Source organism: Molossus molossus, unplaced genomic scaffold (genome assembly GCF_014108415.1).
Source record: "Molossus molossus isolate mMolMol1 unplaced genomic scaffold, mMolMol1.p scaffold_m16_p_9, whole genome shotgun sequence".
Lineage (NCBI taxonomy): Eukaryota > Metazoa > Chordata > Mammalia > Chiroptera > Molossidae > Molossus > Molossus molossus.
The window spans coordinates 93227895-93243589 of record NW_023425403.1 but is presented as its reverse complement, the minus strand read 5'-3'; the positions used below and the strand labels follow the sequence as shown (position 1 = coordinate 93243589).

At 37.6% G+C, this 15695-nt stretch overlaps 1 protein-coding gene across 9 annotated transcripts in view; it reads right to left on the bottom strand.

The window, feature by feature from the left end:
• CYSLTR2 (cysteinyl leukotriene receptor 2) overlaps nucleotides 1-15695 on the bottom strand; it is an 82354-nt gene that overhangs the window by 53 nt on the left and 66606 nt on the right. For 7 of the 9 annotated variants that reach the window (XM_036249605.1, XM_036249608.1, XM_036249604.1 and 4 more), the window contains one exon: nucleotides 808-4571. In XM_036249605.1, coding sequence (XP_036105498.1) covers nucleotides 3554-4570 — 1017 coding nt within the window. In that variant the 5' untranslated portion in view covers nucleotide 4571 and the 3' untranslated portion in view covers nucleotides 808-3553. Of the gene's footprint in view, nucleotides 1-807; nucleotides 4572-9920; nucleotides 10089-15695 lie in introns of those variants that run through there. The other 2 variants (XM_036249612.1, XM_036249606.1) reach the window with 2 other exon arrangements.

The following is a 15695-nucleotide window of genomic DNA, read 5'->3' as shown; positions in this document are numbered from 1 at the left end:
GAATAATAAGTCATTAAGCTCATTCGCATGCGCATGCGCGCGCTCTCTCTCTCTCCACACACGTACACACACACACTCACTTTAGACTTAAAGACACTAATAACTCACAACTCCTGTCCTGCATTACTGCTCATTCTAAGGGCCTTGGTTGCTCTCAGTTACACCCAGCTTTATCTAGACTATCTTGTTCTTGGAGGGTTGTTGAGATTTCTAGTTACCAGTTGAAAATCCCTATGACTTCTTCCTGAGCGCATCATCCTTCCACCTCCTCGGCTGCGGGGCCTGTTGCTCAGGTTTAGGCCATGCCCAGCACGGATGCCTGGCTGGCTGGCAGTTCTCTTTCCACCTCATTGCAGTGCAGGATATGTGGCTTCTGCAAACCTCATTTTACCTCTCTTCCTGCTGGGTTTTCAGTGGTTTATCCCCAACCTCAACTCCAGATGTAGACTCAGATCATCCTCACTCAAGGCAACCCTGTCTTTCCTGCTTTAGTTTAGGAGCCCTGTGTGATCTGAGTAGGTCTTATCAAAAGGAAGCTCTTGACTTTTAGTTGATTTGGGCAGAAGATCTCCTCCTGGATACAAATAAAGAAGTATGTAGCCTGAAGCTGCTAGCAATCAGCTTTTCCTTAATGAGATCTGGTATTGGAACCAAGCTAATACCTATAGAGGGAGGCTCACAGAACCCTGTTTGAAGAGAGCCTGAAGTCCAACTTCCTTTTGTAATATTTCAGTTATATGAGATAAAGATTGTTTAAGCCACTTGGAATTGTTTTCTGTTACTTAAAACTAAAATATATCCAGACATATCAAATCACCTCTAGCCCACGAAGTGACACCCCTCACACCAAGATGGGACTCGCCTCCCATGGCAGAGGTGGGTGAGCATCACTCAGGGTTCCAAATCCAAATCTAACTTAGTCCTTTTCTGCTTTTCTTTGTCCTTTCAGCATTCAATTTCCATTTCTGGTGGCCTTTCTTTTTTTCTCCCCGGTTTTTTAAAACAAAACAAAGCATTAATTTGAATTTTTAAATTTAATTTTAACTTAATTTTTATTTTATTTCAGCAATATATATTTGCAAGTTACATAGTTAAATACTTCTTAAAAGGAAAGAGAAGCTCCTACGCTATCCGCTCACCTGCAACTTCTCTCCAGAGGTAATCCCTGTCAATTCTTTTCACTGTTTCTTCTGGGCTTTAGATCCTATTGCTAAATAACATTTTCACACAGTTATTTCTCAATCACTAGCTATAGTTATTATACATTCTCTGTAATGGGAAATGGGGACCTAGATTTCTAATACCCCTTCTCCCTCACATACAAATTCTCTCCCCTCATTTCTTGAAAAAAAGTTATAGAATTTTGCTATTTACATATTCTGTATGTAAATATTATTCACAACTAAACCATGTAGTATACTATTTCCTTTCTTTAAAAGTTTTCCCCTAGTATTTAATAATTGCATTGTCTTTACACTTGCTATTTTTCTATGTATTTTCACTAGTTCATCCTAAACTCTCTAAAAATATATAAATGTCTCCAATGTATACAAATCAATTTGTTTCTTGTTTTTCAGCTACATACCACTATCCTGAGAAATCCTTTCACCTTTCTCCTGTGTTGGATTCCTTGTTTCCTATATGTCATGTTTTCCTCTATCTTGGTTTAATCCATTAATTTTGAAAGAGCACATCCTGATCAAAAGTGCAAGGGTGATAAAATTTTGAGACCTCCCATACTAAAAATATCTCTACCCTCTCATTTATTTGTTGGCATTTTCTCCAATGTGTGTAGTAAGCATTGACTGTTCATAATTAAGAGTGAGGTTTACATGTTAATAGATACTCTCTGTGAGGACAAGCAGTTAGTTGCAATGTGGGCTTCCCCATCAGGAAGATAATAGGGCAGGTCCTAATTTTTGTGTTGGGGAATCCCCAGCTGTTTGTATATGTTGGTCTTTTTTCTTCAGTTGGCAGTTTTTCCACAGGAAGATTCTCCAGGCTCCTGTCTTGACAGGATGAGTCTGTCATCCTTCCGGCAGCTGAGTGAGGGAAGGGCTCTGGTGCTCTTGTTTACATACAGGCTTTCACTTAGTCCCTCCCACGTTGCAGAACATCACCTCTCTCCCACCCTCCACTCTGCTTGGAGTAAACAAAGCAGAAGAGAAAGCCTCTACCTTCAGTCTTCTCATGAGAGTGAAGAGGGGTAGGTGCCTGGTCGGAGAAGAGAACTGTTATTCTGACTTTCAACCAATCTTCCTGGAGGTTTTCAGAAACAGTGGGAAGCACCCAGCCAACCAGTCATAGAGGTTTTTAACTCTTATGAACTATGTGAACTTGAACAAGTTTCTTGATTTCTTTGAACTTCAGTTTCTTCATCTGTAAAATGGAAACATTGGCTCTTGTGTGAATGTTAAGTGAGATCAATAAATGTGAAGTGCCTGTCACAGTCTGCTCAGCATAAAGAGGGCACTCAGTTGTTGGACATGCAGTGGTCATGATGGTAGCAGTTATAGTCTTCTTGGCCTTGTTTCAGTGAACAGAAAGGATGCCCTCTCACTATCCAGTGCTTTTCTTCATTCTCAAATGGAAAGCTACCCTACTTATGTTCTGCCAAAACTTTAATAGAATTGTAGGGGTATCACAACTTTTGCAACTTGTCCTCAACTTCACCCTTTCTCTGAGTGCACAAACAAACCCTTAGAGCTACCTCCTCCATTCTGGCTCCCATCCCAATAGATTAACATGCAAGACTGAGAACTGCAGTGAGGTCAGTCTGAACCCAAATCTCAAGAGTAAAACTAATTACCCTTTTCCCATGTTCTACACATAATCCTTCTACCCTCTAGGGCAATGCCTTCTGTCCTTCTCCTGTCTTTCTTAACCCCTCCAGCAAAAGAGAGGCAAAAGGAACCTTCTTGCTTCCCAGTGCAAAGTGAAATTCCTCCTTCCTCCTCATTCTCCCCAGCTCTCTGGTGCCTTAGTCTTTCTTCCCAGTTTTTCTCTCAGTGCTCTTGTTTGGGACTTTCACTCTGCTTTGTTAGAGGATAACCTTTCTCTTCACAATCAAGGTCTTTTCCCTGAGTTCTTAGGATACATTACTTATCTGCTCTGGGGCCTTCAGCAGCTTTTTTAATTGGCTATATCTCAGGGAGATTGAACAAGAAAGAGGATCTGAAGAAGCTGGGGGAGTTGGGGGTTATCTTCAAGTTAATAATTTAGACTGCTTGATGGGCCGTCTGGTACAGAATCTGATGAAAAGTAGCACCCACTGTGCTTGGCATTTTTCTCAGTCTGACACTTCTGATTGCAACACTAGTAAATACTGATCCTGCTATGTTCCTCATTTAGACTTAAGCACTGAAAATATACCTAATAAAAATTTTTAAGTAGGTCTTATTAACACGTCATGGTCAAGTAAATGTTGGGAATTGACCTTTGTTGAGAATGGTGTAAATACATGGTCATGTGGAAACTATGTTTGAATGAAGGTGGACAGAGGAATATAAGAATAGGCCTCACCTAATTATTTCTTACATTCTTGTTTTCTTTTTCAACCACACACAACAGGAAAGCTGCATTTTGTCTTCTGTGGATGACCTTTTCTGCATGCAGACCTTAGTCTGTCCTTAAAATTCTCCCCAGCAAAATAATAAAGCAAAGGGTTGAGGCAGCTATTAGATGCTGCCAAGGCCAGTGTGATGATCACAGATTTATGCAGCCTGTCTGTGCATGTACCCATTTCCCACACAATCAGGTGGAAGGTTCTCAGTATGTGATATGGCAGGAAACACAGGAGGAAGATGATCAAGGCAATGATGATGGTGGTCAGTGCCTTCCTGTGAGAAACTCGCAGACCTGATTCTGGGACCTTCACCTTTAACAGAGCTCGAATAATCAGCAGGTAACAGATGCTGAGTGTGCAGAATGGCAGCAAGAAGCCTGCCACTAAGGCGATGTAGTTCATGGTCTGCAGTTTAACAATTTTATTGAAATTCAGCTCTAAGCAAAATGTGACATTACCCTTCTGCTCAGAGCCATGTTTCAGAAGTACTGTTGAAGAAGCCATGATGAGGATCCATATGATCCCACATAGAACCCAGGCACTTCTAATGCTGGTGACATGGAAGAGCCGGAAGGGGTGAACAGTTGCCAGGTAGCGCACAACGCTCAGCACAGTCAGGAAATAAATGCTGCTGTACATGTTGACATACATGGAATAAGACATAATCCTGCAGGCCATGTCCCCAAATATCCAATTGGAGCCTCTGAGGTAATAGTCAACCCTGAAGGGCAATGTGGATGTGAACAAGAGATCGGAAATGGCCAGGTTTAGCATGAAAACATTCACAGATGTGGACTTCTTATAAGGCTGTAGAAAAACAAATATGGAAAAGCCATTTCCTAAGGCTCCCCCGACAAATATTATCAGGTACACAATAGGATAAAAATCTCTCTTGAAGATTTCAGTTGTGCAGTTCTTGTGGCTGTTGTTATTGCTGAAGGTGCCATTGGATTCCATTTCTGTTATAGAGGTGGACAGAGGCAAGGACATAAGTTTCCTCTCCATGCTGGATTAAAAAAAAAAAACAGACACAAAAAGTTATTTTCTGCTCACTACTGACATTTTTCTAGGTTTTAATGAACTGGAGAGAAATACTAGCTTTACTTTGAAACACAAATAAAAAAATATTAGCTAATTATTTGATATATGCTCCATTATATTTCATGATAAAATTATAGGAAAAATATATAGGAAACAGAATATATATTAATTTATTTGATTGAAGCTGAAACCACAAACTTGGGAGACTTTTGGCTTAGTGTCTATGTTGACATGAATGCCCTGCAAAACTACAGTCATCAGTGGTTCTCAACCTGTGGGTTGCAATTTCTTTGAGGGTCAAGTGACCCATTCACAGGGGTTTCCCAAGACATAACAGTAGCAAAATTACAGTTATGAAATAGCAACAAAAATAATTTTATGGTTGGGGGTCACCACAACATGAGGAACTGTATTAAAGGGTCACAGCATTAGGAAGGTTGAGAACCACTGAATCTATTGGACAGCAGATTTCTGATCAGAATCTATGGAAGACAGAAGGAAATGGCACATTTCTTTAAGTGTCGAAAGAAAGATCTACCAACTCAGAGTCCTATATCCCACAAAAATATAAGAGAATTTGTTTCCAGCAGACCTGCTTTAAAGAATGAAGAAAATAAGTTCTCTACACAGAAAGGAATCAAGAAAAGAAGGAGCTATGGAATATCATAAAAGAAAAAAAACATAATAAGCAAAAATATGGGTAAATACAATAGGCTTTTTGTCTTTTTTTAGAGTCTAAATTATGTTAGATGATCGAAACAAAAACTATAACACTGGCTGATGTAGTTCTAAATAAATGTAGAGAAATTTTTAAAGATCATTATATTATAAACAGGGATGAATAAAGGGACATAAAGGAGGTAAGACACACACTTTACTTGAATTGGTAAAATGATGATGCCAGTAGACTGTAATAATGTAGGTAAATACAATACTTAGAGCTGTCACTAAAAAGCTGTACAAAAGAATAAACTCAGAAACACTAGAGATAGCTCTGGCCAGTGTTTCCCAGTGGTCAGAGCATCATCCCATGCACCAAAGTATCATGGATTCAATTCCTGGTTAGGGCACATACCCAGGTGGCGGGTTTGATCCCATATTGGGGAGGCAACCAGTCGATGTTTCTCTCTCACATCAATGTTTCTCTCCTTCTCTCTCCCTTCCTCTCTTTCTAGAATTTAAAAAACACACAAATATATCATTAGATGAGGATTAAAAGAAAACTAAATGCTAGAGATAAATCAAAATATAATTCTAAAAAGTGTACATGAATATTTACAGCAGTTTTGTTTATAATAGACAAAAACCGGAAACAAGCCAGATGTCTTCATTGATTAAATAAACTGTGATATATACATGCCATGGAATACTACTCAGCCATGAAAAGGAGTAAAGTATTGATAAATGCAAAAACTTGGATAAATCTCCAGGGAATTATGCTATGAAAAAGAAGCCAATCTCAAAAGATTATATATAAAGTACAATTCTATTTATATAAAATCTTTGAAATGACAAAAATATAGAAATGGAGAACAGATTTGTAGTTATCAGGGATTAAGAAGGCAATGAGAATAGGAGAGAAGTGGGTGTGGCTATAAAAAGGCAGTTTGTCCTGGTTGGTTTGGTTCAGCAGTTAAAGTGTCAGCCTGAGGACCAAAGGGTCATGGGTTTGATTCTTGGTCAAAGGCACATACCTGGGTTGCAGGTTTGATCCCTAGCCCCAGTCAGGGTGTGTAGGAAGCAACCAATCGATGTGGCTCTCTCACATCAATGTCTCTCTCTCTCCCTCCCTCCCTCCCTCCTTCCATTCCACTCTATCTAAAATAAATAAATAAATAAATGGGAAAATATCCTCTAGTGAGAATTAAACAAAAAAATATCAATCAATCAATCAATCAATCAATACATAAAAGGGCAGCTTGAGGAATCCTTGTGATAGAAATGTTCTGTATTATAACTATCAATGTCAATATGCTGGTTGTGGTATTATCCTATAGTTTTGCAAAATGTTACCATTGGGAAAAAAGATACAAACAAGTGATATCTCTATTATTTTTTTACAACTACAAGAGAAGCTATAATTATCTAAAAATGAAAAGTTTAATTAAAAAGAAAAAGGTTAGTCCAGCTAGTGTGGCTTAGTGGTTGAGCATCGACCCATGCACCAAGAGGTTGTCGGTTCGATTCCTGGTCAGGACACATTCCAGGTGGGGGTGGCATGCAGGAGGTGGCCAATCGATGTTCTCTTTCATTGATGTTTCTATCTCTCTCTCTCTCCCTCTCACTTCTTCTATCTCTAAAAAAGAAAAATAAATAAATAAAATAAATTTTTAAAAAAAGAAAAAGTTTAGGTATAGTTTAAGCAGGGTACACCAGATGACTGTGGAATTCCATCTGGAAAGAACTGCTTGATGGCTTTTTGTTTAGGGCCTTTTTTTTTTTTTTTTTGTGAAAGGTCCCCTTCCCCACATACAGCATCCCTCTCCAACCTGTACATACTGCACATCCAGAGAAGTCGTCCTAAGGAAGATGGGAGAAGGTTCTCAGGAGCCTTGTTGTAATTAGTAATAAAGCCAACTTGTTTAATCGCATGTGTTTCTAGTGGTCTTTGGCTGGAGGACATTGACAAATTATTTTCACTGAGATTCCTGCAAAGCTTTTCCTGTTTTAAACAAGTACTTCAACTCAGTAATAGTACACAAATCTGAGACCTCTATTCATGGCTGGAGATAAGTTCATATTATATTGAGCTCTGACATTTTGTTGAGAACCTTCAGCAGTCTGTATTTTGTTTTCCTAGGAATAGATTCTCTGAGACATTTCAGTTACTGATCAGATTTGTAAATCTGGTAAATTGTGACAATTGTTTTCTAGCCTTCTAACACCATTCTATAGTGTGTCTATTATCTTGAGTGTTGTTTGTCTATCAGGGGAAAAGTGTATAAGGAAAGAACAAGGTAATTCCCCATAAGTCCATCCTACAGCTGCTACAAGGGCTGAGTTCAGAAGGACCGGCGTCCCTTGAAACAACTTTGTCCTTTGAATAAATTTTGTATCAGGTCATCGTTTCAAAACTTGGAAGGACTTGCTCTCTTACCTTTGTGACCCCGAAACTGTTATCATTTCCTTTTCAGCTCTAATTGGAGATGACCTTTGTCCAAATTCCAAGACAAAATTTCATACAGGCACCTTCCTTTCACCACTGCAGCTCTTGTGGGCCCTCAGCCTAAAACTGCACCTCTTCCCAGCCCCAAACCCACTTCTTTCAGCTCTCCCCCCGCAACACAAACCTGTGTGCTTCTCTCTACAGCGGGCACAATTCCACCAGAGACGATTTGGAATTGTAATAGCCACTTTGGGGAACTTTTGACATAAGCTTATTTACTTAAGAGGCACTTTAGAACAATAAGAAAGATTATTTTGTTTAATGGTGATAACCTCCTCCTTTGCTTCCATACTTTGGGAACTAATAGATGCTGGTTTTTTCATCAGTTATTGATAAAATTGTCAAAGACTTAAACTAATTTTAATGTAACTGTTTTATGTGTGTATATTTCAAAATCTGTTTTTCTGTGTACAAACTGTATTTCCTCTCTTTCCTTAGGGAACATGAGGACCCTTGTCCAGTGTTAATGTTATATTCATATGAAGCAGCCTCCCTTTTCATTTTTTAAAATTCCTCTTCCTCTCTTTCCCCTTCTCTTAAGAAATGAATGATTATCCAATGAAAAGAGTCATTCACTTTTTATGTTCACATTATAGTACTATCTAGCCCAGATAAATAGTCAAAACATCTGAAATAAAGAAAAAGGTATTATGATGTGTTGCATTTTGTGAACACTAAAACTATATTTACATAATAGGTTTTATTATTACTGTTGTGAGAAAAGAAGAAAAGGCATTATCTAATCAAAAGATACCATTTTTGTCATGACTCAGTCTTTAAAAATGTAGTTTAATATATAAACTAGTGTCAACACAATATTTTGGTTTGTCAAGGCCAGGGTTAATTTGTTTTTATTAAACTGAATTTTCTACATTGATTTTTTTTTTTTTCCTCACCCAAGGATATTTTTCCATTTTTTGTTCAGGTAGAGTGGGAGGGAGAGAGAGAAACAGAGAAAGAGAGAAACATCGACGTGAAAGGAACACATCAAGTGGCTGCCACCCGCACGACCAACCAGGGCCGGGGACAAACTGCAACCAAGGTACGCGCCCTTAGCGGGAACCGAACCCGGGTCTCTCCAGACCACAGGCCAACGCTCTAACCGCTGAGCCAAACCGGCCAGGGCTTCTACATTGATTTTATGAGTCAAGCAAGATTCCACTACTTTGATAACTTGTTTAAAAATTTAAAATATACGTATAAAATTGTATTAAACTAAAATAAATGACAAAAATGAATGGCATCACATTAAACTAAAATGAGTGATAAAATAAATGGCCTTTTAAAGTTAAGGTCTAAATTTATGAAATTCTTACATTGTTGTACATCGCAACAATTTAATGGATAATTTCCTGATCCTTAGCTAACTTGAAAACCTTAGACAAATGATTAGTTAATAAACTTTTGGATGCCTAAACAATTTCTAAATAAAAAACAGATACAAAACACTCATCACTAAATATAATCTTTACCTTATTTGTTAGAATGGCAATAGATAAACAAAATATGCAAATGCCTTTGAATTATATGTTTATGCATCAAAGTTGTTTAAATTGAATGACATAAATACTGATAGACAAAAGAAATCGAAATAATTCCTTATCTCCTCTAACTGATTTTTATGCCTGAAGAAATTAAAGGTTAATTACTTTGGTTAAAGATTATAATCAATATAAATGGTTAATACAGAGAAGTACAAAAATGTACATAAGACAATGAATATGATTTTCTATTTATTTAATAGGAAAGTTCTAATAGTTTATTCAGAGGGTAAATTTAATATGATATATACTTTTTTTATATAATAGATATCATTTTAAAGCTGTAGTTAAATACTTTAAATTTATTATTTATTTGTATATTTACATATTTGTGAATGCCTAAATGCATACATATAAGTGCATATTAATAAGTCTTTTACTAAAGATTGTCACATAAATAATGTACAAAACAAGAGTAATATTAGAATTTGGGTCTTATATTGGTAAAGATGTATTTTTGTCAACAAAATATTCAGTTAATTCTCAGTGCTTCTGACATAGTTTTAAATAATTTTTTAAAAGGTTTCTTGCTTTGAATAGTTAAGTTTTTAATAATTATTGTTAATTTCTTGGAATTCTTACAATGTTGTCTATAATTATTTCTTGCCTCTAGAGACTTGTGACTTATATCTTGTCTCCTCAACCAACTATTCTTGATTCTCTCTTTCCCAAGTTCAGAATGAAGCTGTTAATATGTATTTCATGCCTAAACTTCCTTTGGGTTTAGTAAGATGGTCAACAAGATTGGTAAACAAGATTTGTTCCTTCATCCTATGAAAAGAAGAACAATGGAAATAATTAGATCTCTAAAAAGTTTTTAAATTTTAATTAATTTAAAACTGTTATGAGAGAGCGTTTATCAAACTTAGTAATAAAAAAAAGATAAATTACAAAGAAAGTTGACTTTGCTAGGTTAATTATACTTAAGTAAAATGTGCTATAATATAAATATCTTTCAAGCACTACATACTTTTTAAGTTAAAGGAAGCATGCTCAGGTTTAAAAAGAAAGAATGCTAAAATAAATGAGTATTAAAGGACTGTCTTCCTGGATTCTCGATTTACAAATGCTTTTCCCTTTTCTGTCAGGACAAGACTGAACAAGCACTAGAGGTTCTGACTCAGTTACATGGGAGCTATATGAGACCAGTTGCTTATTTCAGCCATGGATCCAGTAGCCACAGTGTTAACTATTTTATAGCAAGGCTTGTAGAAGCCTTTAGCTACTAACTTAGTCAACTTAGTTCTAGGATCTCCACTAAACACAGTTTCTTTGCTATGCAGACGCTCTTTTTTTTATTTATTTTTATTTTTTTGGTATGTGCCCCTAGTGGGAACTGAACCCGGGACTCTCTGGTCCGCAGGCTGACGCTCCAACCACTGAGCCAAACCAGCCAAAGCTGATGCTCTTTATTGATAGAAATAACTCGGGACTTTTCAGCTAATCACCTAACCTCCTGTGCAGTTTTGTTGGTTTCCCTTCAACATCACCATTCATTGCTGAAACACTCTAAACCCAGCTACCCTCCTTCCCTTCTCTGTAGAAAAAGACACCTGTAATTGGTTACTTGGGTTAGGAAAGTATCCATACCTTGCATGGACCTTCTAGATTCTCCCTTGGATAGCTCTGATTTACTTTTGTTGGTTGGTTGTTTCATACTTACAAAAAAAATAAAGAAAGAAAAAAAACAACAACTAAAAACTGTCAACTGAGCTATGCTGTTGCTGACTTAAATGTATTGTGAAACAAAATAAGTTCAGATGGCTAAATTAATTGCCTTTACCCAGACTTGCCAGCTTCCAAAAAGATAAACAAATATTTATACTGATACATGGTATATAATTTTGGATTCATCCATGACTCAAAATGCTTTAGTAGGGATTTCCTGACACCACAAGAACGCCTATGAAATAGATGATGAATGAAAGGACCTTGGGATGCTTTGTTATTACCTAAAGAAAGAGCCATAGTAAAAGTAGGGTGTTTTGTTTTTTTTTTAAGCAAGGCTGCTTCATAATATTACCTACAGTAACAGAGATAAACTGGCAATAATATTAAACTAACATTGGTGGGGTAATTTTAGGCTATTGCTAAGGATGTTCTAAGACTTGCCCTACCTGCCATCAACACAGTCTTGGTGAGATTGTGAAGGTAGAACATGGAAAACCATAGCCTCAAGGCTCCTTTGAACATCTCCAAAGGGTCTGTGACTGTGCTCTGGTTATTGTTTATTCTCAGAGTATGTTAAAACTTTTCTTTGCTGAAGAGCTCTGTTGTAATAGTAGAAAAAAATTGCTTAATTTTGTAATTCCAATTAAAAGAGACACATTTCACTGATACAGTCATTAAAGAACTGTAACGCTTTACCTTTTACTTAGAAATATCACTGCCCTTATCTATACACAACAGAGAAAGTAACAAGAACTCAAAAAATTCTACAATCTTCAAACTTTAAATGACTCAAATATTTCCACTGACCTTGATGGCAGGTTAGTAAGAATAATCTCCTCTAAGACCCTCAAAGGATTTTCCTCTGAGTTAACAACAGGCTGCCTTATACATGGGAATTACTTCCATTTTTTTATCCTAATCCTATTGCAATCTAATGTGATGAATGCAGGAAAGATGCATTTCCAAAATATCCCCCAGGGTAGCCTCTGTATGATCTGAAACTAGATATTTGGTCTTCTGGAAACAGCATCAGAGAAGAACTTCTTTTGAACCTCGATGGAAAGGATCTTATTGGTACCTTTATCAACTGGCATAGCATTAAGACATCCATATTTTAATGTTTGAATTCATGGTTACCAACTAAAAAGACATAAAGAACTTTCCCTCAACTACTGGAAGTCCATTCCTTTGAAAGACCTCAAAGTGAGGATTTTAAAAACTTCTCCAAAAGCTGTTGGCTTACAGAAGTGGACAGCTTCTTCCCCAAAACAACAGAACAAACTACTAACTGCAGGAGCAGACAGCTTTATGCAGACAGAACAACATTACTTTTCTAATTCTTTGGCACTTTTTTTTCATTCCCTTCATTTCTCATCTTGTCCATCGTTGTATTTTCACTCTCTCTATTAATGACTAATATGATCTTCCGTCCCTTCATCCTATAATCCATTATGGTCTTCTACTACTTAAGAAAAAAAGTTGACATCTATACAGTGAGGCAACCAAGTACCAGACCAATTGTAAAATCTAACCATAATCCTCAAGTCTGACCTACTACCAATGGAGCATTCAGTAGTTAGCTAAAGCTCAGTTAACTCAGAATAATATCACAAAGTTCCAGTAAAGTGGCAGAGAGTAGGTTAATGTTGTACTTACCTCCTCCCATGACCACATCAAAATTACAACTACATTATAGAACAATCAACCTGGAAGGGTTGAAGACTAGCTAAACAGAAGTCCTATAATTAAGGATATAAAGAAGCCACATCAAGAGTTGTAGGAGGGGCAGAGATGTGGAACGAACTCCTCCCCTACTCACATGTGACAATTAAGAATTAAGAGAGATATCTCAGCTGCAGAGATCCCCCCTAAAGAGCAAGGGGTACTAGCCCAACACTGGACTCCCCAGTCTGGAATACCAGTGCCAGAAAGAGGAGTCCCCACAACATCTGGCTGTGAAAATCAGTGGGGATTCTGTCTGGCCTGTTGAGACAGAAGATTGCTTGAAACTTAGGTGTCCTTTTACAGGGCCTTTGAACGGACTCACTTGCTTACAGACACTTACCCTGGGCTCTGGCAGGGACAGGGGCTTGGAGAGTGTCAGAGACATACTGGAGATACTGAGTTGTATGGCTTCAGGACAAGATAGGAGGGACAGCTGCCATTGTCCTTGTGTTGAACCCTCCTGCTACACATGCCTCAGGCAGGCACCATCTTTCTTGTGCTGAACCTTCCCCTCACACAGCCAAATCAGAATCTTTAAAAAATTGTGCATTGACCCCCACATCCACAAAATGCTTCTGCTGAGGTTTTTACCACCCTATCAGCAAAACCTAACCCTTCAGGAGTGGCAACAAAGACTGGATAAAAACAGTCTCTTTATTGTCTTCAGAGATATTCCAGCCTGCTTTGCCGGACATGTTTGACTTTACTAAAGGAATCTATCCACTTCAATTGATGCTACCACCCCCAATTCCAGTGGATAAAGAAAAAGGCTCATTTCTGTTATGATAAATAATTCTTAAACTCCCAATACCAGCACAGTCTTTGCCTCACTAAATACTTCATATGTAGATACCAGGCTGACACACACTAACTTAGCCTGTGTATTTAGATAATTGTTAGAGAATTTCATAATTTTAAACTATCACCCCTCCAGTGAATCATGTTTCTCTACAAAAAACACACAGAAACCTCTGGAAAAGGCGAGCACAGCTAATTGAGAGAATTCTCAGGTCTAATAACTGACTGCCAAGTATTCAGACTATGCAAACAACTACTACCAGAGTTGAAACAATGCAACTGGAAAGGATCATCCAAAACTTGTGTCTGACCCTGGAAAAAAGTCATAAATTATATAACTTCTCTAGAAGCTGACAAAACTTTCCTTAATCGAACTCTAGCCAGGCTCCTCTGAGCCCTCTTCTCAGCTAGGTTTCCACCCTGGCCTATGAAGACTTAAATAAAACACTAACATAGCTCAAATCCATATGTGTAGGATGACTCTAACCTCCCCTTCTTATGTAGCCTACAAAACTCAAGGCTGTAGAAGAATTTACTGTTTGTTCCAGCCGGGAGCTGAAGATAGAGCCCCTGCCTCCCAGCCTCTATGAGAAGGTAGGGGCCTACCCGCTATAAGCACCAGTTAGCAAACCTAGATATATTTGACATGGACCAAACTTTCCTTCCAACTTTTTGTAATTTTTCAATTCTCTGACTCTACTGAGCATCTTCACTATTTCCTCACTCTCCTTTGAAAATGTTTCATTACCTCTATTAAAATCAAGTTCAGTTCTTATTGGACTCCTTTCTGTATTGCAGTAGTATATTACCAATTAAAATCTGTCTTGCTTTATCTCATGTCCAGTTTTATCTGTGACAAAGCCTAGGTTTAAATGTAAATTTATTAGGCAGAGTTGTCATGGATAATGACATAGTCCCTAATTTCTTCTTAGCCAGCCAAACAGAAATTTATGCAAGAGTAAACACTTTTTATTACAACTGTATAAATACTATAGAACAGCCCGGCCCTGGCCAGTTTGGCTCAGCGGTTGGAACGTTGGCCTGCGGACCAGAGAGTCCCAGGTTCGGTTCTCCCTAGGGGCACATACCAAAAAAAAAAAAAAAAAAAAGAACAGCCCATGTCCGGAGTGGGGGGTTGAAGAAGCTTCCTGAATGTCTAGAAAAGCACAGATAGATTTTGGGGACATTCTTTCTGAGACATCCCAGTTTCTCAAGGTGTGCATTCTCTTTTGATGCAATAAACTAATAAATGCAACTTTGTTCAACTACAGGTGTGTTCCTAATGCCCTTGGACTGCATGATACTAACTGTGAGAATCCATGTAATAATCTAAAGAACAAAAGAGGCATGGCAAAACATTAGTTAAATTAACCTAACCAAATGGTGCTTTGTGAGTACATTTCAGATGCAGTATGGATGTTTTTCAATTCTCCTTCAGAGACCTATGTGAAGATGTGACTCAGAAAACATGGTTTGCATGTAAATGATGTCAAAAAATAGAAACTTTTTTCCCTTTAATTTAGGAATTCCCAAAGTATCTTCCAAAGAATATGCTCTGTAATATGGCTTCCATATTCAAATCAGCCTGAGAAATGCAGCAAGCTCTAGAATTCTTCCCTTGGAGATGAATAATTCATGTTAAAACTCAAAGGAGTCCTGCGGGGGGAAAAAAGTCTGATTTATATAGAATAGCCCTCCCCTTTTTTTTTACTCTGAAAACTTTTTTGCACATTAACACATACTACTAGTCCACATAACTAATATTCTACACAATCTTACTGGGAAATGCTTGATGTTATTATATAATGTATCTGGAATATATGAGACAGAGAACCTCTACTCCCACCCCCACTACTTAATGGCCAAATCAACAAGCAAGTGCAAGTGTTTGGAGTCAGGGAGCTCTAAGCATTTTGACTAAATTAGCATTTTTGAGCATTCATACTTCATTTATAAAATGGAGATTGTATTAGTTTCCTAGGGCTGCCTTACCAAAGTACCACAAATTGGGTGGCTTAAAACAACAGAAATTTATCTTCTCACAGTTCTGGAGGTTAGGAGTCTGAAATCAAGTTGTCAGCAGGGCCATGCTTCCTTCAAAGTCTCTAGGGAATAATATTCTTCTTTTTTTTTTTTTTTTTGGCTTCCTCTAGCTTCTGGTGGTAACTATCATTCCTTGGCTTACAGA